The sequence below is a fragment of the Erpetoichthys calabaricus genome, chromosome 8, assembly GCF_900747795.2.
Source record: "Erpetoichthys calabaricus chromosome 8, fErpCal1.3, whole genome shotgun sequence".
NCBI classification, from domain to species: domain Eukaryota; kingdom Metazoa; phylum Chordata; class Cladistia; order Polypteriformes; family Polypteridae; genus Erpetoichthys; species Erpetoichthys calabaricus.
Genome location: NC_041401.2, coordinates 198,151,126 through 198,174,103, shown reverse-complemented (window position 1 = coordinate 198,174,103; position 22,978 = coordinate 198,151,126). Strand labels below are relative to the sequence as shown.

Here is a 22,978-nt window from a genome sequence, read left to right as displayed (position 1 = left end):
GTGTGCCAGCTAGGAAAAAAAAATCCTCCTTCTCGGACGTTAAATGTAAAAATGCAAACAGCCCTCAAGTGTGCCTGACAATTCTGTACTAATTAATCGCAAGTCAGACCTGGGAGACGCGCTGCTCTCTTTCAGTTGGTTTTCCTTCATTCACACTTTAAAGTAAGGCTAATTACCGAAGCCCATAAATGTGAACAGAACACAGCAAACACTTTAAATACCAAAAAAAAAAAAAGAAATCTGCAGCCAGTAAAACGGCACAAGGAAAACACGAGTGCGCAACAGCTGCAAGTTTTAACAGAACAAGACCACTCCAGTACACTGGGCCTTGGCAAAATATCAAATGTAACGAGAAGGAAAGATGTCCACCCTCCCTCATGATGGCACAATTTAATTACGCATGTTGTTGTGTTAGGCCGGCTGAGCCGACAGCTGAGGCGCAGCTACGACACATAAAAGGACAGGCAGCAGTAGTGGGGCACTAATTAGAGACACTGATGCTGACGACCGAGTTCTGATTCACCGTCCATTCACTGAGCTCGCCGCCATACGCATACTAGTGGAGCACAACTGGGCCACAGCAGATTAATTATTAATAGTTGTTAAGGGAGAGTCTCCGAGGACACACAACGTGATTAACAAGAGCGAGATAAAAGCTCGACATAACGAGAGCCGAGCGCTCGGCACAGTATTAGGAGTTACTGAAACCAAGAGCCAGAGAGAAGTTCGGGTTCATCGAGTGTCACCTGCCTGTGCGTGCGAATTCTGGAAGGGCTGACATCTTTATGTAAAGTCAGGGTTTGCATTGTGTAGACCTACAGCACTGAGGCACCAGCTCATTGGCCTGCTCGTCATCGGCTCACTTGTAAGAATGGCATCCTCTGTGCCAGCGATGCCATTCTGTGTGGATCTTCCATCGACGAGACTCTAAATAAATCAGGGCTGTGCCGGGGTGGTCTTAATGGCACTCTTGTGTGACAGATGCTGCTGTGTGTCCTGTGGTACGTCTCGTATTCTGCTGCTGCTGCTCTGAAGCCTTTCCCTGACGTATTCGACCACTAAACCTGCCTGTAGGTCTTTATTGACACGTGTCCGTCTGGCTCAAAACAAGCCCCCTAAGAAATGTGTGACGACCGGCACCCGTCGCACATTATTACACCTCACGTTAGAGCTTTGAAGCAGTTGACATTGCATCGGGCTGCGGAGATCTCTTGTGTCTTCTGAGAACAAATCTCCAGAAAGTGATTACCCTTGAAAACCAAACGTAACCCGCAGAGCAGAAACATCTGGCACGTCTGATCAGTGGCCAGTGCCAGCGGACTTCTTATCCCAGGCTTTGATCCGCTCTCTCCTTTTAGTTTTATGCAAATCGACAGCCGGAGTCCAGTAAACACTTCTGGCAAAGTTGACTTGACACTCCAATTGCTCTTCTTTTATTACATGGAATTTTTCAAGAGGAATATTTGCGCTAATCAATACCTCAGCTAAATGACAAATTAAATCATCCTGCCACCACCGTCTGCTCTCTTTAGTGTTGGATAGACAGATAGATAGATAGATACCTTGTAATTACTTACGTGTCGCTGCTATCCGCTCAGTTAATTGCAGGACACGGGTGTGAACGGCAAAGAAAGCGACTGGACATGTGACTATACCGACCTATGAAACGGCAGTCTGCCCACGTCACGTGGCAAGGCAAATTCCAGGCACTTGCTATGTGTGAGCACTGCTAGCACAAATCCTGTTCTTGTCAGGATGGCACAGGAGCTGCCATCATCCAACACGTAGTCTACTTAAAAAATGCAAGTTAGCGACTAAGGTACCGTATCTACTCGCGGATAAGTCGGGACTGGATTTTATCGTCTAATTTCCGGTATTTTATAATGCCATTCGTATAAGTCGAATGCTGTAAACTTGCGCTGTTGGTTCAGGAGATTACGATACGCTAACGCCCGCCCACCTGAGCGAGTAACCACGGGGGGCACACGGCCTTTTCTTTTCTATGTGGGTGCGGCAATGCGCTGTATCGGTGGGTGCTCCTCACCTCTCTCTCTGTTGTGCCTTCGTGACCACACGGTATTTAATACCTCAAATATTCTGAAGCGACGTACGCACTGTTTTGTGTATCTCACCCCCTCGTACCCCTTTATTTATCGTAAGAGCGTCCCTTATCTACGATGGAGCGTTCAATCAGAAGAAAATATGAAGCTGCTTTGAAATGAAACGTCATTGAAGTGGCGAAAAAAATTGGGAACAAAATCCGATGTGTCTGAGAAACTGGTGTGAGACTGGAGGAAAAAAAACAATGAAGGGTCACATTTTTGAAGGGGCAAATAAGTCGCTTCTGATTGGATGATCGATTTTTCGGGTTTCAAGACCCAACTTATATGCGAGTATATCCGGTAATTCAATCACTTGGCCAGAAACACGAGCCCATCTTCAGATCTACCGCCATCTTATCCAACGCGGACCAGTAAGCATGTGTTAAATGAGCCCCTTCTTACAACTGACGTGTGTGTGTGTGTGGGCAGCAGTGTACTGGGTGGGCTTCCCAGGGGTGACCCTGACCCACAGCCCTGAAGGAGAGGCTCCAGTTTGCCCTTTTTATACTCTGCAGTGGTTGGGGTTTTTGCTAACCTGCCCTTTTTCACAGCTGGAATGTGTGTGACATGACCAGCTAAAGCAGAGTCTAGTTGGTGAAGATATAAAACCCAGGCACCGCCAATTCACTTTAGATGTGGGCAAGGCCTGCCACCCGTGACGTCGGGTACAGCTGCTGATATAGCATGGCTGTTAAAGAAATCCAAACATGTCTGGAGCTCAGCATTTCTCTCAGTCCTGGCCATGCACCCCGTGCCACCTTGTGCAATTTCACACTCGACTACGATGACACTCCTACTGGCCTTTTGGCCTCACTTCACCCTCATAGCACAAAAGGCCTTCTCTCTCTGCTCAAGTCAAACACATGAAATGCATACGCTGCGCTTGAGCTTTCATAACAACATCCTTTACATTGCCCTCATGCTGAGCAGAACTAAAGTCTTTTTATAAGCAGAGCTTTGGGCAACATTGGCATCCAATGCTTAGCTCCCTAGAGCTGAATTTTCTAAGGGCACTTGAACTGAGCTACTGTGCCAGATGTTGAGACCCCTGTTGAAGAGCCAGTTTACATGAGCAGTGACCTCCAGAGCATCATGGTGACCACTCATTGAAGTCAGGAGACGGTCCGGTCTTGGACCCCTCGTGTGTGTGTGTGTGTTCACGCACGGCCAGTGGAGATCCCCACTGCTTATTATTTGGTCAGAGCTACGAGAATCAGGCCAAGAAAGTACCGAGTGTAAACTAAAGGCCTCACTGGACACAAGAATGACCCAAGAGGTGCCAGTGTCTCTGCCAGGGTGCTTGAGGGAAAACAAATAGCAGCCATCGGGTTGGCCAAGAGACTGTGTGTGTTCAGACAAGACCATGTCTATCTAATGTCGACAGATTTGTAACAAAACAAAAAGACGGTTACATTTACGGTAAAGCACTGCCAGCTATAGTTGCCAGAGTTTACCGTACAAAAAGAGTACTTGCAGGTCTACGGCATCACTTTGCAGCAGATAACGGTTTCTTCTTTACAACACATTCCGATAGACGTGAACGTTGCACCATCACATTTCTTTCTATAGCACATCTTCATACAAACAGTGGAGCTCAAAGTGCTGAGCGGATATCCATCCTCTGTAATAAATACGCCAACCAATAAACCTCAGGAAACGCAGTCGAGATCAGAGAGCAGCACACAGCTGACGTCAGTAAAGTAACAACCGCCAACAGCAAACACGGATCATTTCATTCTACACATTGAAAAGCCTTCAAGAACGTTCTACTAGTGGGCCCAGCCCCCCAGAAATCACCTGCCATCACCTCAAAAGACCTTCAGCACACAGGGGGTCACCAGGAACGAAATGGGCAAAGGGGCGTGTCCTTATGCAAATAGCCTAACTTGGGCGTTGCTGAAGCTCCGCCTCTCTGCTTCACAGCTGTTCACCTTTGCTGTTTAAATGTTTTACACTGAAGTATTAACTGGAATGTGTCTGTAGCATATTTTAAAGGTAGAAAAATATCAATTTTACAGAACTTGAATATAAAAAAGAATGAAATGTAATTGTTTAAGATATGCGGGTCATTTTCTGTAGGACAGAAGAGAACTTTCCTGACATTTTGAACTGTTACTACGACAGCGGACGTACAATTCTCGGAGCGACCTCCTCGAGTTGTGGTGAGGTGGAGCCTTGACCAACACCACTGGGGGCACACACACCTGCATGGGGCCAATGGAGAAGTGCCAGTGCACCTGACCTGCATGTCTCTGGAGTTTGGGAGGGAGCCACGTGGTCCACTACGGTAATCACGAGTGCCATCGTCTCTCTCAAAGGGGTGGCTCTTCCCTACTGCAGGGTCCTAAGTGTAAAGTGTGGCAGAAAGCTGGCCTTCCCAACGGCGGTGACCCGCTTGGACCCTGTGCGGGCAGCCGATTTCCCAAAGTCCCTGAATGGCCTTGCAGGAGAATCCCATGCACAGCCTGAGCTTGACATTTCTTGTGCTCCCGTGTCTTTGAAATTCTACGAAACACAGAAAGGATCTGATGGCCCAACATCAAGAGCAGTAAGTGGTGAGATATGGGCACAGGACGGAGTCGATAAAGCAAGTAGGATAAAACTTGCACTTCCACGAGCCACAATGATGATTGCTTTCTCCACAATGTCCCTCGCTTTCAGCTCTACTTAGCATGTCAATTAGCCATTAGTGTTCAAACAAACAACAAGGATAATCCTAATAATCGTCTGTCTTTGAGAATGGAAGACATGAAACATGAGGTAGGGAAGCAGTTTCACTTTTCATTCAGCGAACTGACAGCCGTGACTAGGGGCTGAATAAAATAACATTCAGTTCACATAAATATCAAACAAGCCGTGCTGGAGTGATGAGGCCCCCTCCTCTTCCTGGAACATGGTCCCAGCATTGTGCAACGGCAGACAGCCCCAAGGACACTCATAACTTATTTTACAATCATTTAGTCTCAGCTCAAGTGGAAAACGTGACAACTTATCTCTGCTGACAAGATGCCATCTCAAACCGTACAATTAACTGTACCCGATTAACTGCCCGGCCCATCATTATCTCCTGAATTTGATGGACTGCACTGAGCCGGCTCGCTCTCTCGCTCGCCCGCTCTCTCTCTCTCTGACTTGCTCATTCTGACTCTCTCTCTCTCTCTCTCTCTCTCTCGTCCACTCACTCACACTCTCTCTCTCTCTCTCTCTCTCGCCCGCTCACTCACACACTCTCTCTCTCTCTCTCACCCGCTCACTCACTCACTCTCTCTCTCGCCCGCTTACTCACTCACACTCTCTCTCTCTCGCCCGCTCACTCACTCACACTCTCTCTCTCTCTCTCTCGTCCACTCACTCACACTCTCTCTCTCTCTCGCCCGCTCACTCACTCACTCTCTCTCTCGCCCGCTTACTCACTCACACTCTCTCTCTCTCACCCGCTCACTCACTCACACTCTCTCTCTCTCTCTCTCACCTGCTCACTCACTCACACTCTCTCTCTCTCTCTCGCCCGCTCACTCACACACTCTCTCTCTCTCTCTCACCCGCTCACTCACTCACTCTCTCTCTCGCCCGCTTACTCACTCACACTCTCTCTCTCTCGCCCGCTCACTCACTCACACTCTCTCTCTCTCTCACCTGCTCACTCACTCACACTCTCTCTCTCTCTCGCCCGCTCACTCACTCACACTCTCTCTCTCTCTCGCCCGCTCACTCACTCACACTCTCTCTCTCTCTCTCTCGCCCGCTCACTCACTCACACTCTCTCTCTCTCTCTCTCTCTCTCGCCCGCTCACTCACTCACACTCTCTCTCTCTCTCTCTCTCTCGCCCGCTCACTCACTCACACTCTCTCTCTCTCTCTCACCCGCTCACTCACTCACACTTTCTCTCTCTCTCTCTCGCCCGCTTACTCCTTCCCTCGCCCTGATAGATAAGATGGCTGTCAGCCTGACAAGAATGAACTGCATACTTGATTCACACTTTTTGGGTGATAAGTTCAGAGCTCACAAAAACAAGTGAACGCTGCTTTGAGCGGACAGAATGTGGCGTTCATTCAAATCCATAAACAGGGACAACTGATTTCAGAAGGTATACAAACTCAATGAGACCTTCAAATTGTTCAGAGAAGTAAACCATTCACGTGGGACAGACACCCACCACGGCTAATAAAGTCCGTGGCAGAGCGGCCCAAAGACAAAAGTGTCGGAGATCACGATAGACGAGACGCGTGCGGCTCATTTATGGGCGAGGACCAAAACAAACAAAAACTAAATCTTCCAGAGGGGACTGGACCCCTGAAATGTGCACATTTTCCTAAATTAATAACAAAAATTCCTCTTCCCTCCACAGATACAATTTTTCTTGTAAAGTCTGGGAACAAAGTGTGAGGCGGTGGGTGTCCAAGCAAATATTCAGTCACACAAGAGGGCACGTAATTGGGTGGTAGGAGAAGTCCCAGCCTGTCAGTCCTCACCAGCATGGTGTCACATTCACGAGGTGGACATGTGCGAGAATAATTCAGCTGCCGTCCCGCAAATTGTCATTGGTGCAAATGGCAGACTGGTGATCAAGGCATTCGTGGTGCCAACATGGTGGCCATCAGGGGTGATGCGCAGTCCAATGTCCCTTACGTGCCTGGCCAGGCCGAGTGCCATGCGCAGATTGAACCGGCCGTTCTGTTATTCGAAATGCAATTCTGCACAAAGCCGTGGAGTATTTGCAGTGACTTCTGAGAGTGTCGTGCAGACAAAGTGACATTCTAGAGACAATCGGCATCAGTGCCCACCGAGCAGAACTAAATCGTTGTAGAGAAACCTCACGAGGACAATTGTGTTGGCCGTTGGCTTCATTTCCTAACACCAAGTGTCACAAAGACATTCGCTTTGATGCAACTGCTCAAGGGGTGACTGCTGTGAATGGTGACGTTACGACGAGGCCCTGCTGGACTTTAGAGCCACGTTCGGTACGCCTGGCCATCTGTTCTGTTTCAAGTCCCGCCGTTGAAGGAGACATTCCCCTCAGTCCAGAGGGCACGGCCTGAATCTAAAGTGTGTCGAACTTCAGAATGAAAAAGACAGCTTAGTCAAGGCTGTGCCGTGGCATCGGCCAGGAGTACAAGTCAGGGTCATTATGAGAGCCACCGTGGCGGAGACACAGCTCCTGACTTGTCACTCACATGCCACTAAGTCAGGGGTCCACCATCAATGATTTGTTTGAAAGGCCCTCCGCTAAACTACACGCACAGCGTGGCCACTCAGGTGACGTCCCCGTAAGGGTCACCTCCAAAGGCCTAACGTCATTAGAATCCAGAAAGCACTGGCACTAGAGATGGTTTGGGGGGGGAGAGTGGGGCTGGGCATGCTGCTCTGTTGTTGCCATTTTAACTGACACTCAACAATATCCAGAAATGAAGTTTTGAATCATAAATGTGACAAATCTTAAGGGAGTCAGGCAGGTGGACGTTCCTTACGGTCCTAAATGTGCTGCCCTGGCCTGTTCTGTGAGATCGAATACAAACGTTAGCATTGAAACGCTGCCACAACACACACACACACCTGCACACAAACAGAGAGGTCCATTAAGGTTTGGTTAAAGACAGAGAAGTGCAAACGTCTGGTCTGCTGGAGGACCGCCATCTGCCTGCTGTCCCCTCCGTCACTATCAGCAGCACTGGAGTTGGGCTTTGGCCTGAAAGACCCGTGCCATGACCATGCCACTCCACACCAGCTTAAACATAAGAACTGAGCAAAGCTCACTCAAACAGTCATCATGAGACAGCTGGCATAGCCAACATTACAGTGCCAGCTTGACATCCACTCAGAATAAAAGCACACTGGCATGAACGAGGTCACGTCTGGACGGTGCCTGCTGGGGCCGAAGGACCGTGGGGCAGGCCTGGCCGAGTCATCCTCCATCTTGTTATGCCCCCTACACATTATGGCAGTAATGTACTGAAGGTTTAGTTAAAGCGAGATGTGCCACGCTGGCGCGACAAACTGTACTGCCAATGGGAGTCATTAGAGCGCCATTCACAGTTTAATGGTGGACCTGCCCGCTGTGCCAGTTCAGCTCAACTCGGACTACTGACATCTTCATTCAGGTCTTCTTACTGCTTCATCGTGAATGAAGTTTCAGTGATGACGAGTTGGGCGTCGACAGGTGTGGTCAGGAAGCGCCTTCCCTGTGTGTCTGGCATTCGTGGATTTTCATCGACTGAAACCCCACCAGCGTCGCACAAAATGGATCAGGACGGAGAGCCAGTGAGTGATGTGTCCCGAGACACAGACTGATGCCTGCTGCGGTGGCAAGACTGGCACCAGGAAGCCATGGCGAACGCAGGCAGAGTCGTCAGCCCCAGATGGCCATCTTAAGAACTCCGGTGTCATTCTCTGGCTCAGTAAGCTCAAACAATGTCCTCAGTGAGGACGCGCTGCTCCGTCACTGGCTTATCAAATACGTGGCGTGTCTTCATTCTGACATTAGCGATAAAATGACAATTTAACAAACCAGTGGCACCTCTAAAGGAAGAGACCTCAGCAGAAAGGGGACAAGAGAAGTCTTAGAAAGAACTCGAGCGATTTCAATAAAAACACAAAGCGTCCGTTTTCAGGCGGACTCGAGGGGCTGCCCGCGCTCAGATGACTGCCGGATTTTGATCCCCTGCTGACAGACACAAGAGGGATTCTCTAACGTCAGTGGCCGCCACAGAAGCGCTTTGATGTCTTGGGTGGCACACACAAAGGTATGCGGACCCCCACAGCGTCCTGTGATCACAAGTGGAAACGCGTAAAGGCAGGTGGCTGCAGAGGCACACATGCAAAAGGAGACGAGGAAGTGACCTCTGCTCTTTAATTAAAGAGGGCCAGCGTTTAACTAATTAAAGTATCATCATCATCATCATCTCCAGAAATGAGAAGGCCTGTTGTGGCGATGGCTGCTCGCGTACAATGACAGAGCCTGGCGCAATATCACCAGTCCGTGCACGGATCCAATAACAAATCAAGGAGGCAGAACGCAGCACAGGTTGGCATCTTTTACCAACATTAACACACACCATTCAGTCCTGAAATTGCCCTCCGAGTTTCAAATCTGCATCCCTGCCACCTTCACAAGTTTAAGGTTTGCCACTCCTGCCTCATCCATGGGGTAACGACGCCTGCCAGTCTTACCCAGGAGGCACTGCCTGGGACTTATTTTTGTCATTGCACACGTATAATAATAATAATAATACATTTTATTTATATAGCGCCTTTCCCATGCTCAAGGCACTTATATACATATATACGTATATACAGCACCCCGTTACACAGGGCCCAGCTGGGCGAGGCTTAGGGTGGCAGTCGCCCCGTGTGGTGTGGCTCAATGAGAGACTTTCAGAAATGGCACACGTGCCCGTCAGACCATGCAGAGAACGAGACGGACCATCAGCTTGGGGCCGAGGGCACAGGAGGCGCTTCAGAAGGAGCTCCAGATTCATCAGCATTGCCCAGAGACACAATGAAGTGAGTCACCTGGTTAGTCAACTCAGGCCATTAAGGCCGCTGCTGTGATTCACAAAAAACTCTTAATATTCCGACAGGAATGAGCCCCCGTATTAAAATGGGCACAGGATTGGCATGATTTCCATTATTATATTTAAGGAATAAAAGGCAAGGTAGTAAAGGGCAATGCTACCCCTGTGTGTGTGTGTGTGTGTGTGTGTGTGTGTGTGGGCAGGCGGGCGGGCGGGTGGGCACTGATGGCAAAGTTACCAAAAATCATCTTGTAGAAACTGAATGTCACACACTCGGTCAGGAGGACTCCACCGAAATAAAGAAAAAGAGACGAAGGAATTAAAGAGCGAGCCGCCCTCTCGTGACTAATGTCTCCCTCCACCTTGATTTCCAAAAATGCATGCAATTATCAAGGAACTCCATGAAGAAATGACACAGAGGCTGGAGTGGGAACATCGCAGGGCTGGCAGATTAAACGCAGAAGCGCGCCAGGCCAGCTGCTCGCTGATTTACAGCTCTGTTAACAGTGAGCCGGAGTGCTAGAGGTAAGAACTATGGCATTAGCGGGGCTCCATGAAGCGGCATCTGATTGATAAATGCTTAGGGACTCGCGCTCATCACCTGGAATCCTGTTTCATTTAAATTTACTCGTGTCATGTCGCGCCAGCTGAGTGCCACGCGTTGGATTTACAATGCGAACGTCCGCCTTCACAGGTGCAGCAATCAGCCCGACACTTCACACCGAGCTAATCGCGGGGTCACCGTCAAAACGGCAGACGTGATGTGTGCAGACGCTGGCACAACAACGCAAAACTCGGGCAAGCGGGGCTCCTCCACAGACTGAGAGTCACCGAGAGAGACAGACTGGCAGTGGAAGTCTGCGTAGCCCGCTGGTACCCTGCTCTGCCTGGGCACCTAAATCACATCTGTAATCCAAGTCTCCAGGTAATTTGCAAAATATGAATGAGTCCCTGCGGTGGGCTGGCGCCCTGCCCGGGGTTTGTTTCCTGCCTTGCGCCCTGTGTTGGCTGGGATTGGCTCCAGCAGACCCCCGTGACCCTGTCGTTAGGATATAGCGGGTTGAATAATGGAGGGATGAATGAGTCAGGAGCTCAAGTTGTCCAAAGTGCGACTTTCAGGCACCCTGCTTGGTTTAGACGGAGCCTTCAGACCACTGCCAACCATTCTGAAATGCCATGGTGGGCTTCATCTGCTCCCCCCTCTCGTAATCAGTCACTCGTACCCCGTGCTCTCCTCTGGACTCTGTTTAGCACTCCAGTCCAAGTTGGGCCTCAGGACAGCAGCGTCCCAGCAGCCACTGAAATCTCTCGTCAGGTTCACCGTTGAGATGTCACTCGCCTAACTGGGCACACATCGGAGTTCTGTCCTGATCCGAGGTCTGCCGTGCCACCTGCACTTTAAACTTCTCACGCAAGCTCATTTGTTTCTAAACTTTTCCACAAAACAAGACACCCCTTCTGTCACTAACGGACTCGGCCCGATACATTTGTCGTTTTCTGTGTTTGCTCCATGAACGTCCGTCTCTGGTGGCTTCGTCCTCAGAGTATCTGGCGTCACCTTACTGAATGGGCTTTAGTTGGCATCTTATTAAAACCCAACAGCTGCTTTCCACGAGCTTCGTAACGGCAGACAAACACGTGGAGCTCGTCCAACTCCCACCGACCTTTAGCTACTTCTGGGGTGACTTGTGGGTGACGTGCAGCCCAGGCTGTGGCCAGACCACCTCCGGTAAAGCGTTTCTTATCGCGAGCGCACCAAGGCGGTAAACATAGAGGATATGAATGAAGACGGTCGCCCATCAGCTGCTCCGCTTTATGAGCCTCTCCTTATATTAGCGTCCCCAGCTACCCTCCAAACTGGTCCCCGATGGCCACCTGCGCCCTGGAGAGCCGTCTCCTCCTCCACCCGTCATTCTCTCGGTCCCACGTTACAACTGTGTTTGCTTTCGGTAGAAGCTCGTCATCCATCATCACCACTCCGGTTTATTGTCCGCAGGTACAGTCACATGTTGTCCTGGGTTGGCTTTGTTGGCTCTTCTCCACATGTGAAGGTCCATCTCTAGCATAACATGACGCGACTCTCCCAAACCTTCTTTCCTCGCTTCTCCAGGTTCAGTTGAAGTAGGAGACGTGGCTCACCTCCCACTTCGGTCGTCTTTGTACCCAACTTCTGTAGCCACCTTGCCAAGGCCGCCTGTCCTTCCCCAGTGACGTGAATCCACAAGTATTTGGGTGGTGACACAATTTTCCTAATTTTGTCTCTCTGCACCAGCACAATGGATTTGAAGTCGAGCCATCAGGATGTGACAGGATAGCCGTGTAGAAGAGACAGACGTTTGTCTCCGTTTTGACTGTCATGGCCAGCTCTTTGGACCTCACATGGAGCGCGCACAGTGACGTCGAGGGGCCTGCTCACGCCTGGCTATGGGACATGATGTCAGTCACATGTCCAAATACTTCTGAGCCCCTCGTTCCTCACACCATATTTTTGGTAAGCTTCTCAAATGACGTCTTGATTGCTTTACTGAAGATCGTGTCCCCGAGGGTGCAGTACGGTCTCTCCAAACCTCGGGATTCCACCCCGTTTCTCCTACGAGTGGGTTATGCAGACTTTATGATCCCAGAGGAAATTTGGTGGCAGCAAGAAAGTACAAAACATTGGGCAATAAGCAACGGGGCACCAGCTGGCCTCGTCGAACACCACGCTCTCTAGGCACTGCCACCCTGCGCCCACGCCAGGCTCTTTTTACACTTACTCTACAGTCCCGCCTTGTTGGGTTTCAGACTGCATCGTCTTTCATTAGTGTCACCATGCAGTACGTCACATGTCAGCTGGAGGACACGGAGGACGGTGACATCAGTCCACATGGAGCCAAACGCCTTGACGTCAGCCCGTACGCTCCGGGATTACGACATGCAGCTGCCCGCGGACGACCCGGCCCTCCTCCGCCCATTTTCGATATCGGGATCACAAGGCCAAAGATCTTTCAGTCCAAACTCCAAGCACTCTAATGGAGGGGACTTTCACAAGCGACCTGCCCTGTGCCAACTGCGTAAGCCAAAGGTGGCTTGTGTTGTGCTACCGGTGCCACAGGAGTGGCAAAGCTTTATAAATGGCCCCCGCAGACGGCTGCAGTGTGAATCCCAGAGCACGGCACTGTGGGTAAGCTCTTGTCCTAGGACGCGGCCATCTTTGTTAGTGACGTGTGTTTCACCGGTAAACGTGGCAGACACAACCCTCTCAAAGATGACACGTTTTAGACCAGCGCATGTCCCCTTCAATTCAAACAGGACAGTAAGGAGGGACTATGGAGGACAAACGGTGACACTTAGCCCACCTTACAGCCGGCCAGTGAGTCAGGCACTCTGAGTGACGCAGGGCAGAGTGCCCACCCACGGGCGGCAGCGTAGTCACTGGCCATGTAGCGAGCACTAACAGAATGCACTGCAGACCCTCCAACACTACGAGCTGTCGGTGGGACCCGCTCTTCATTTATTTCTGCGTTAATGAGAGCCGATCACGAGAACGCTGAGCAGACTGAAGGAGGTCGCTCTCGTTCTTCTCTTTAAATGTTCCATTATGAAGGGATAGTCAGTTATGCGGCCCTTGTGATGCACCATCTGTTGGAATACGAAGTGCAATGCACGTTACTCTTTGGACCAACAGGTGGCGCACTACAAACATTAACACTCAATAAGCCCAGCAGAAATGCCCTTGTGCCCCAGAGATCTACCGGACGGGAACAAATATGCAAGCGGGCGAGCGCCGTACACGTAGCTCATCAAAACTCGGGACACACAACTCCCAGAATGCTTCGCCAGAGCTTATGGTGCGCGTCTCTGTGTTTCTACAGCTTGTCCTCTGTGCTGCATTTCTGTGCCAGTTTGTGGGACTCACACCAGAGATGTTTTGAAAACTCACTTCAAGTTCGGCTTCCAGTTATTCAACGTAAATTCCCCTCCAAATGAAAATCTGCTCAGGCGGAGCTGCGAGACGCGGACCACAAAGTCAAAGAGACGTCAAAGTCAGAAAAGACGCAGAGCCGGGAAGCCCCTCAGTACCAGAAGAGAGGCACAGGTCAGGTCCGCTTCCTCAGACGGCGTTGGCACTCACTGCTGCTCGATCCAAGGGTACAACAAAACGACGGCCGCGGCGCCACATAGTCGACTTTGAGAGCTGCACCTCTTGGTCTGTCACACGCCTCGCCTTTGAGATGAACTTGAGAGCTTCAGTCGCACGTCCTTCACACGATGGGCCAGTGAAATGGGGGCCGTGGGGACGAAGGGTTTAACGCCTGGTGGCATCGGCTAAAAGTCAATGACAGCAAGAACACAAAGGAATGAACATCAAAGTTTGATCGCTTGACTGTGGTGTGGGCACTGCTGGCTGGCTGGTAGTGTGGGTACCGGCGGTGTGGGCACTGCTGGCTGGCTGGTAGTGTGGGCACCGGCGGTGTGGGCACTGCTGGCTGGCTGGTAGTGTGGGCACCGGCGGTGTGGGCACTGCTGGCTGGCTGGCAGTGTGGGCATGGGCAGTGTGGGCACTGCTGGCTGGCTGACTGGCTGGCAGTGTGGTCATGGACAGTGTGGGCACTGCTGGCTGGCTGGTAGTGTGGGCACAGGCGGTGTGGGCACTGCTGGCTGGCTGGTAGTGTGGGCACAGGTGGTGTGAGCACTGCTGGCTGGCTGGTAGTGTGGGCACAGGCAGTGTGGGCACTGCTGGCTGGCTGGTAGTGTGGGCACAGGCAGTGTGGGCACTGCTGGTTGGCTGGTAGTGTGGGCACAGGCGGTGTGGGCACTGCTGGCTGGCTGGTAGTGTGGGTACCGGCGGTGTGGGCACTGCTGGCTGGCTGGTAGTGTGGGCACTGCTGGCTGGCTGGTAGTGTGGGCACTGCTGGCTGGCTGGTAGTGTGGGCACGGGCAGTGTGGGCACTGCTGGCTGGCTGACTGGCTGGCAGTGTGGTCATGGACAGTGTGGGCACTGCTGGCTGGCTGGTAGTGTGGGCACAGGCGGTGTGGGCACTGCTGGCTGGCTGGTAGTGTGGGCACAGGTGGTGTGAGCACTGCTGGCTGGCTGGTAGTGTGGGCACAGGCAGTGTGGGCACTGCTGGCTGGCTGGTAGTGTGGGCACAGGCAGTGTGAGCACTGCTGGTTGGCTGGTAGTGTGGGCACAGGCGGTGTGGGCACTGCTGGCTGGCTGGTAGTGTGGGTACCGGCGGTGTGGGCACTGCTGGCTGGCTGGTAGTGTGGGCACTGCTGGCTGGCTGGTAGTGTGGGCACCGGCGGTGTGGGCACTGCTGGCTGGCTGGCAGTGTGGGCACTGCTGGCTGGCTGGTAGTGTGGGCACAGGTGGTGTGGGCACTGCTGGCTGGCTGGTAGTGTGGGCACAGGCGGTGTGGGCACTGCTGGCTGGCTGGTAGTGTGGGCACTGCTGGCTGGCTGGTAGTGTGGGCACCGGCGGTGTGGGCACTGCTGGCTGGCTGGCAGTGTGGGCACTGCTGGCTGGCTGGTAGTGTGGGTACCGACGGTGTGGGCACTGCTGGCTGGCTGGCTGGTAGTGTGGGCACTGCTGGCTACTTTCCAACGGTAACCCCAAATGCCTGAACACAAGGCTGTCATCAACACACAGAACATAAAATGGCAGAAGTGAAGCATTTCTGACGGACGTCGTTTGAGAATCGGAAGTCCTTGGCGTGGCCGTTTGTCCCCATAGCCATTTTGTGTTATCGCTGTGGCCGGAGAGCAAGCCGCAGTGACCGTGGCACACACACACACTGCTGTAAATCGGCGACTGGAGACGGAGGACGACGCTCGGCGCCCCTCTCAGATGCCTTGGACACGCCGTCCCCCCCCCCCCCAGGAGTGCCCAGCAGCCCGAGCGCAGCATTTATGTCTCTAATTGTTTCTCCTCAGACGTGGCATGTGCAGGAGAGGACATTACTGAGGGCAATGCCAGCCTGAGCTGCACTCCAGCGAGATATCAAAGCCTCTGACAGCTGCCTGTCACTCAGAGACGGGCACTTGTGTGACCTTAAAGTCAGACGATGACAAATTTCAACCTTGACTGTCGGTTCAAAAAGAAAAATAAAATAAAAAGTAAATATGCAAAAAAAAAAGAAAAAAAGAAAAAAACATGCACGAGGAGTAATTGGAAAAACGATTTTTTCCTCTTGTACACCCACCTTTAAAATGAATTTCAAATTGATAATCGCAGTCTCTGAGCGGCCATTAGCTTGATAAACAGTTAGCACGGCATTAGGCGGTGACAGCTGGATCAATGGGAAATGTATGAAATATCTAGTCGGGTGACAGCGCCAGCCAGCGCCATCACCTTCTGTTTCCTAACCCGACGCACTCGGCTCACTTGCCCCCCGCCGCAGATGGACTGCCCCCTGCAGTTCGATTGATTTTACAATTTCGGTTTAAATAAGAGACATCTCTGAGACTTGTTGAAGGCCCTGCGATAAAGACAAAGGGCAGGAATTCATCGCCACCAAACCTGCAGTGCCAGCTGACGCGCACCGGGAGGCCGACATGCCAGCGCTGCCCACTACAGACCACTCGGGTTTGATCAGACCTGCATTCTGCACGACAGCAGGATGGACCACTCCAGTTCCACCTCTGAAGACTGGCATGGGCACTCGCTCCGCTCAGTCGTGGCCTGTGTCAAGTCGACATGTTCTTGGCCTGGAACGCCAGCTTTCCTCGCCCACCACCGAGCCGATACGAAACATTCAGTCGACGCTGTATGGGGGGCCACACGAGAGGACGTGTGCTGGAGACTCCACGGCCCGCGTGTCCAGTGGCAGCAAACCTAATGGCACACTGAGGGGTGTAGCGTGTAAGAACATCTTTGACAACACAAGTTCGTGACGTTTGTGACCTGTAACACGTGCAGTGACACCGAGGCTGCGTGCATATCCGGGCGTTCAGGAGACAACTTTACAAGTGGTCTGTCCTTCATAGGACGGGTGCCAGTCGCTTACCATCTGTCGATAATAACGTCAACACTAACTGAGCTTTCAAGTAGGTGTGGCACTTGGTCTAAGGGACGGGTGGCAGGCTCCATGTCGCAGGTGTGTCATTGTGTAAGACCGATGACAAACTACAAACATGGAGGTTTTTCACATCGGGTCCTGATGGCCCTGTGTACAGAGTCCGGTGACAAGCCATCCCACGTTGCCAGTCCCAGACCCCACCTGGAAACCTCCGTCTTCCTTACCTGAAATGACGACTATCACTGCCCTCTAGTGTCTGAACTCTGTTACTGATGGACCCCCGCGGCTAGCAGCACATCACCCTCTAGTGGCTGAATTGTGTCACAGAGTGGCATGTGCTAATCAGCAGACGCTGGCAGTGTCACTGGTTAGCAGGACTACCTGACCTCAGAACTTCTGTCCTCCTTACCCGATTTGTCACAACCCAACAGCGTAACACGCCAAGTGCTCATTTCACTGGAGAAAGAGGACCTGGGCAGTGTCACCACCACACCGTGCTGCCCGCGGGCCGAGGACGACGTGTCCACACATGAAGCTGGAGCCGATCTACTGCACACACGCGGACTGCAGACGGAGAGGAATAAGGAGCGGCAGTGACGAGTCCGAGTCACCCTTAGCCGCTAGTGACAGGCGCCTTTCACGCGCACAGAGCACTCTTCATGTGTCATCTTCATGTGTCATCTTCATCTGCCACCAGAGGGTTTTGTAAACCACATTCTCAGACTTTGGAGTTGCGCTCAAGTTCTTCTGCTCACTGCCCGTGGCTTTAGTAGGTATAGCTGGGCCGGGGTGGTGGGCGCCGAGATCTCCTCACGTCCGTCAGTTGGTAAAGTCCGCGCTGCTGATGCTGGTCGGGACGGCCGAGTGCCAAATTCTAAACGGGTTTAGCTCGGCGTGGCGCTCTGTCTGTGCCCCTCAGAACTCCTCTAACTTCATTGGACCCCATCTTCCAATCCTGAGAGCAGGATGAGACTCCTTGTAGGTCGCGGTTGTCCAGAACCTTCTGACCAAATCCTAGTCATCAGACGTTGAGTCACAAGCTGGATGTGACCGCTCAGAATCAGTGGCAGATGACACTGGGCAGGGCCTAGTGGGACCCTGGTGGCACGCAGTGTCAATCTGACCGCGTCAGCGTCCGTCTTGGCAGTAGGCTGAGATCTGCCAGAGCGGTCAGAATTGGCTCCATCTGTTCAACGTGCAAACACGCAGTGCTACCGGGAACTGCTGCCCAGCGTTTGTCACGCACTCGACGCACCTTTGGGGACAACTCAACCAGAGGTGAGGGGTGACCTCCTGACCTGCGCCCACCAAACTGAAAGACTGAAGATGGACAGCGCATGTCTGCCCTGAAGCATCTGGCACCAGCACACCCGCACTACTCCACCGAAGGAGGAGGGTACAGAGAAGATACGCCCGCACGCCTGCCCGCTCCTCGAAGCACAACCTGGTTTGTGTCCTATGATACAAGTAGACTTCTTGGAACCCATGAGTGTCAAGTACTGGCAATGAAAAGGTCAGCCTACCTGAACCCTAATCAACTTTAGAAACAGCGTTGGCACAGGGTGAGGACATCTGTCTGACCGAGAAGCACAAGGGTGGTGCAATGCTGTAGCCCTCAGTCACTCTGCCAACTGGCATTACACCACGTTCCTGTAATGACTACGAGAAGGGAAGTGCTGGCATGGCCGGTCGAAGCCCTGGCCAGAGCACCACTGTGTGCCATGACCATGTGACCTGCCCATCTCATCTAACATGGACAACTCGCACGGGAGGCTGTGCCAATCTGATCGATGCTGCGAAGAGTCAAAGGCCAAGGCCTCCAGTCTGCCGTGTGCAATCAATGAACAGCCGAATGGCGCCCGCTTGTGTCAGGGTGTGGGCAGAAAATGGAGCGGGTCCTCTCCTCCTAAAGGGGACAGACGTTGAGTGACACAGCAGGACCTGCCCACACCACCCAACCTCAGAAGGCGAACTGTACTTGTCAAGAGTGCCACGGAGGAGCCAGCGCTGCAGGACCAGCCAGCGAAAGAGCCGTTAAAATTCAGGGTGTCCCAGATCTGACTGAGGGGCATCAGGGTGTCACACTTGTATCTGGGGGGCACTGGCCCGCGTCCGTCTAGTCAGGGAAGGCAAGGCCATCTTTGGCCAGGAGTTAGTCGTGTGCCCATGTCGCTGTTACTCTGGTTGGGCCCTGATGATGATGATGAAGATAATTGGCTTCTCGCCAACTCACATGCGGCACATTGCCACTCTCCGGTGCCAGGATTAGTGAGTACAACCACCTCACCTCTCGTCCTCTGACAGACACCGAGAATAAGGACACTGATGTCACCCATAGTAGTTACGGTGGCAGTTTGAATTCTTTTAAGTTGCGTTTCCAACTTGCCCGTCCCGGGTATGACGCTAATCTGCACGTAGGCACTCCAGCCACCATAAAGACCTCCCCCCGTGTCATTCCATCTGAACAAGTGTGGCGCTGAGGTGTCACCCGGGTCCTAACCTGGGATGCTGATGTGGCCTGTCATGTGGTGGGTATCTCTCTCTTCTCGATGGAGGGGTGCGAGTTTGAGTCTACATAACCCAGTAAAGGCGACAGAAACACACGACTTGTGACACCAGCAGAGTGACCGATGACAGACGGCGGCCCCAGCCCCCCACAGCCTCGTCTCCCATTGGACTTTACAGCTTAACAGCAAACTCAACCTGAAAAGAAGGATGAAGCAAAGAAGAGAAGAGGAAGCCTTCGATGTGACGAAGACGAGCGAGCGAGCGAGGCAGGAATCAACGCGTACCGAGTCTTCCTTCCCACCTGGACTCCATCGTGACTTGAGCAGGCGTTCGACTGGCACGGCCCTGACCTACCGGAGGTCAGGGCACACGATCGGCGGCTTCGGGTCACTCGAGTGCAGGACCATCCCGCTCAACACGGCCGGACGCTCCACCCCCACTCCGGCCCCCAATCGCAATGCCCTCCGGGGCTCCCACCACCTTCTGCACGGACCGTATGCTGGAATGGGCGTCGGAATTTCCGCAGATTCCCGCCGTGATGGAGAGACATACCGCTGCTTATGCCAGAGTTGGCGATGACTGTGGCCTCACTCCACTGGTCAGCACTGGACACGGAATAAGACCGCTGGTGCATCCCGTCTGGCCGGCTGTTGAAGGATACAAGACTGATCCCACTGGCCATCGGAGAGAGTGAAGCGCTGGCTGGCACTGCGCCTAAAAGTTAAATATAAAGTTCAAGAGAAGACAAACACAAAACAAAGACGAGAAGGCAAACACATTCAGCTCAGCTCGGCGTGGCATCCGCTGCTTCGGCCCGGAGCTCGTCTTCACTGGGCCACCTCCAGAGCCACCGCTTCCGTGTCACATCCCAGTCCGAACCCGGGGCTCTGCTGCAGGCGGCCGGAGATGGGGGGGCCTCTGAGAGGTCACCTGGTACACTGCAGTGGGCAGACTTCACCGTCACACGGAGAGCTCCGTCACCGGCCATGTGCGTCTCGGACGTCACCGCCAGGTCACCTCTGCGCTGTGACTGAAGACGAGCTACAGGGAGTGACCCCAACGAGTCCTCGTCTGAGAAGGCCACCTAATGCGCCATTGGTGCCTGCAGAGGACCTTGGGTGGGACACACGATGGAAAGCCATCGGCCTTTGAAAACGAGGTCCTGGGACACAAGTGGTCCCGTCTGTCCCTGCTTTGCCGTTTGGTGACATTTGGCCACGTTTGGCACCGCCCTCTTCCTAAACTGCAGTCTTCTCATGAATTCCATGCGAAATGATCATGAGGAAGAAGAAGAAGAAGATGGGAGACCCCCAGTGACCTGCGACTTTCTATGACTGACGGGCGCTGAACGGGTCAGCAAGGTCACTGGTCGGCCGCGCGCCCACCCGCACACAGGAAACAAAGGAGGCTTTGTCCAGCATAAAACGGGACCCTTCAAAACAGCAACGTGATGTGGCATCTCCCATAATGCACTCTAAGCAAGATGGCGCTACCTGCGCCAGACTGACAGTTGGCAGAGGCTTACTGGGTAGAGAGGCACAGAGCACGGGTCAGTCCCATGTCCCTTCAGAATGAAACACGCAGGGAACGGAGAAGCCATCTCGCGCATCTCGGGGTCCAGGAGGGTGGCACGGTGACGAGAAGCACGGGGTCACCAGGAGAGGAGGCTGAGCGCCAGCGGACAAAGCATTAAAAGCCTCTCAGTGCTGCCAGGAGGGGCCGTGCCTTTTATTTTGACAGTGGGCCACGCGGTGGGGGGGTCCCGTGCTACTGCGTCACATCACTCGCACCCGAGTTCAGTGCAATTTGAAAGGTGCCACTCGAATGACAATCAAGTGAAGAAATCACAGAGCGCGCCGCATAGTGAAGGACGCAGCCCATAAAGCCGTAGCCCCCCGCCCCCCCCGCGCCCGCTTCTATCCGGGCCTCATTAAAGCCCATTTTCAAAGCTGGCTAAGTGGAAAGAGAAGTCTGATCCTATTAATATTCATGACAGTAATTAGTATTCTGGGTCACTGAATATTCATGCTATTAGTTTGGCCTTCCTGGCATTCCCGCATGACTTCTTGGGCACACGCAGACTGATGCCGGACGAGAGCTCACTGCGCGGGCACGTGGGGCACTGGAGAGTCGCCACCTCAGAGGGCAGCAAATGCAAATTCACCGTGCTTTTGTACTGCGTCACCCACGGCGGCCCTCCACCTGATACCCCAAAAGATGCCCCATGCAAACATGTCTGGGCACGGCCAACAAAGTCTGAGAAGAGAACTGAGAAAAGAGCAGAAAGAGCAAATCACCCGAAAGCTGCAGGTCTGCATAGAGGGAAGCAAAGGGATCCAGATTAGGCCAGGTCAGGGTCAGGAGGACTGGCACGCTGGGCACACGCACACACACACACACACAGTCAGCTGGCCAGTTAACCTCCCCTCTGCACCCACAGAGACCACACCAGCAGGAGCGTTAAGCACTGTGCCACCGTAACGTTTAACACACGTACATGTAAAGCATCCGTGTGGACATCTGAATACACAATGGGCACCGTGGACACAGATGGCCGAGAAGGATAACGGGCTGTTTGGGTATATAGCGCCCCTTGCTGGGCAGGCCTCGCCAGGGCTTCTGGGCATAAGAGAGCCTCGTTTAAGGGGGGCAACTGTGTAATGGTGTGCCCTGTCGAATGGTGGGGTTTGTGACCTCACAAAGCACATGTCTGGAGGCTGAGTGGCCGCTTACCCATGGTGCCCTCCTTCAGTACATTCCTGTCCACAGTATGGGCTGTCGTTGACTTCCCTGACCACTTTCAGCCTGGCACTGCCATCTAGTGAGAGGATTACAAGCCGGTACAGAGGGATTGCCATACCTGGCGAGGTTCTCTTCCTTGGCACGGAGCTGCTCCACGCGTCGATACCTTAAGAAGCGAGAGAGGGGATGCGCAAACCCTGGGCATGATGTGATGCCAAGTGTGTGAACACAACTCTCACTCTGTGCACACAGAAGCCTGCTGCAGCGCCGTTCACAAGATGCCCGCCCCATGGCACCAGCATGCTCAACGGGTTCAAGTGAACAGCTGAGAGGTGCCAACCGGCACCGGTCCACAAATCTGAGTAGGTACAAATGTGACACAAGGAGGGCACTAACCCAGTCCGGCACAGACGGGCATCTAACCAGAAAACGATTGGCAGTGAAATTTTGCAACCACTGCAGCTTTCCAGGAACCAAGTCTGACCCCACTGAGATGGAACAGAGAAAGTGGATGTGTGCCCCGCTGCCAGTGCCTACCCACCTGTGTTCTGGGAGATCTGCAGGCTGCTCACGTCTTTGGTCAGCCCGTTGGTCTTGGGACTGGACGCCGGGGCACAGGCTGAGAAGGCTCGTGGCGGCCGCTTCCCTGGCACTTTCACCGTCGTCCTCAGCAGGTCGATCTCCTTGCCGTGAACGTTCTGCATGTAATCCTGGAGGAAAACACGAGGGCAGAGGGCATTGAGGTGGGCAAAGTTTGAAAGCAACAACAAAAACAAGGACACAAAAAGACGTCAAGAATACCACAGAGGCTTGGAGGTCACCAGGGTTATGAAAATGTCACTTGGGGCACACGTGAGACGCACACACACACGGGCAAGAAGGGACTCTGAGGACAACACGCCAGTCACGCCCAACAGGACTGGACAGGACAGGACTAAAACGGCCAATCATCCCGCTTGTCACCAGCAACACTCGGGGTGTCGAGCTGATGGGCGTGCAGCACTGCTGATGGCCACCACCCCCGTGATCTTCTTGGCTCTGGAGTGCCCACGTCTAGCGGGCTGTCACTACGGGCGTCGTTCTTTTTTAGATGCCACTGGGTCCCCACCCAGACGC

The 22,978-nt window shown here is 53.0% G+C and overlaps 1 protein-coding gene and 1 long non-coding RNA gene across 6 annotated transcripts in view; one reads left to right on the top strand and one right to left on the bottom strand.

Moving 5' to 3' along the window:
* LOC127528966 (uncharacterized) overlaps window positions 1-22,978 on the top strand; it is a 524,038-nt gene that overhangs the window by 120,536 nt on the left and 380,524 nt on the right. The window lies entirely within an intron of this gene.
* Window positions 1-22,978, bottom strand: part of agap1 (ArfGAP with GTPase domain, ankyrin repeat and PH domain 1) — a 132,772-nt gene that overhangs the window by 55,823 nt on the left and 53,971 nt on the right. The window contains 2 exon segments of the mRNA XM_028808110.2: window positions 19,673-19,834; window positions 22,404-22,572. Coding sequence (XP_028663943.1) covers window positions 19,673-19,834; window positions 22,404-22,572 — 331 coding nt within the window.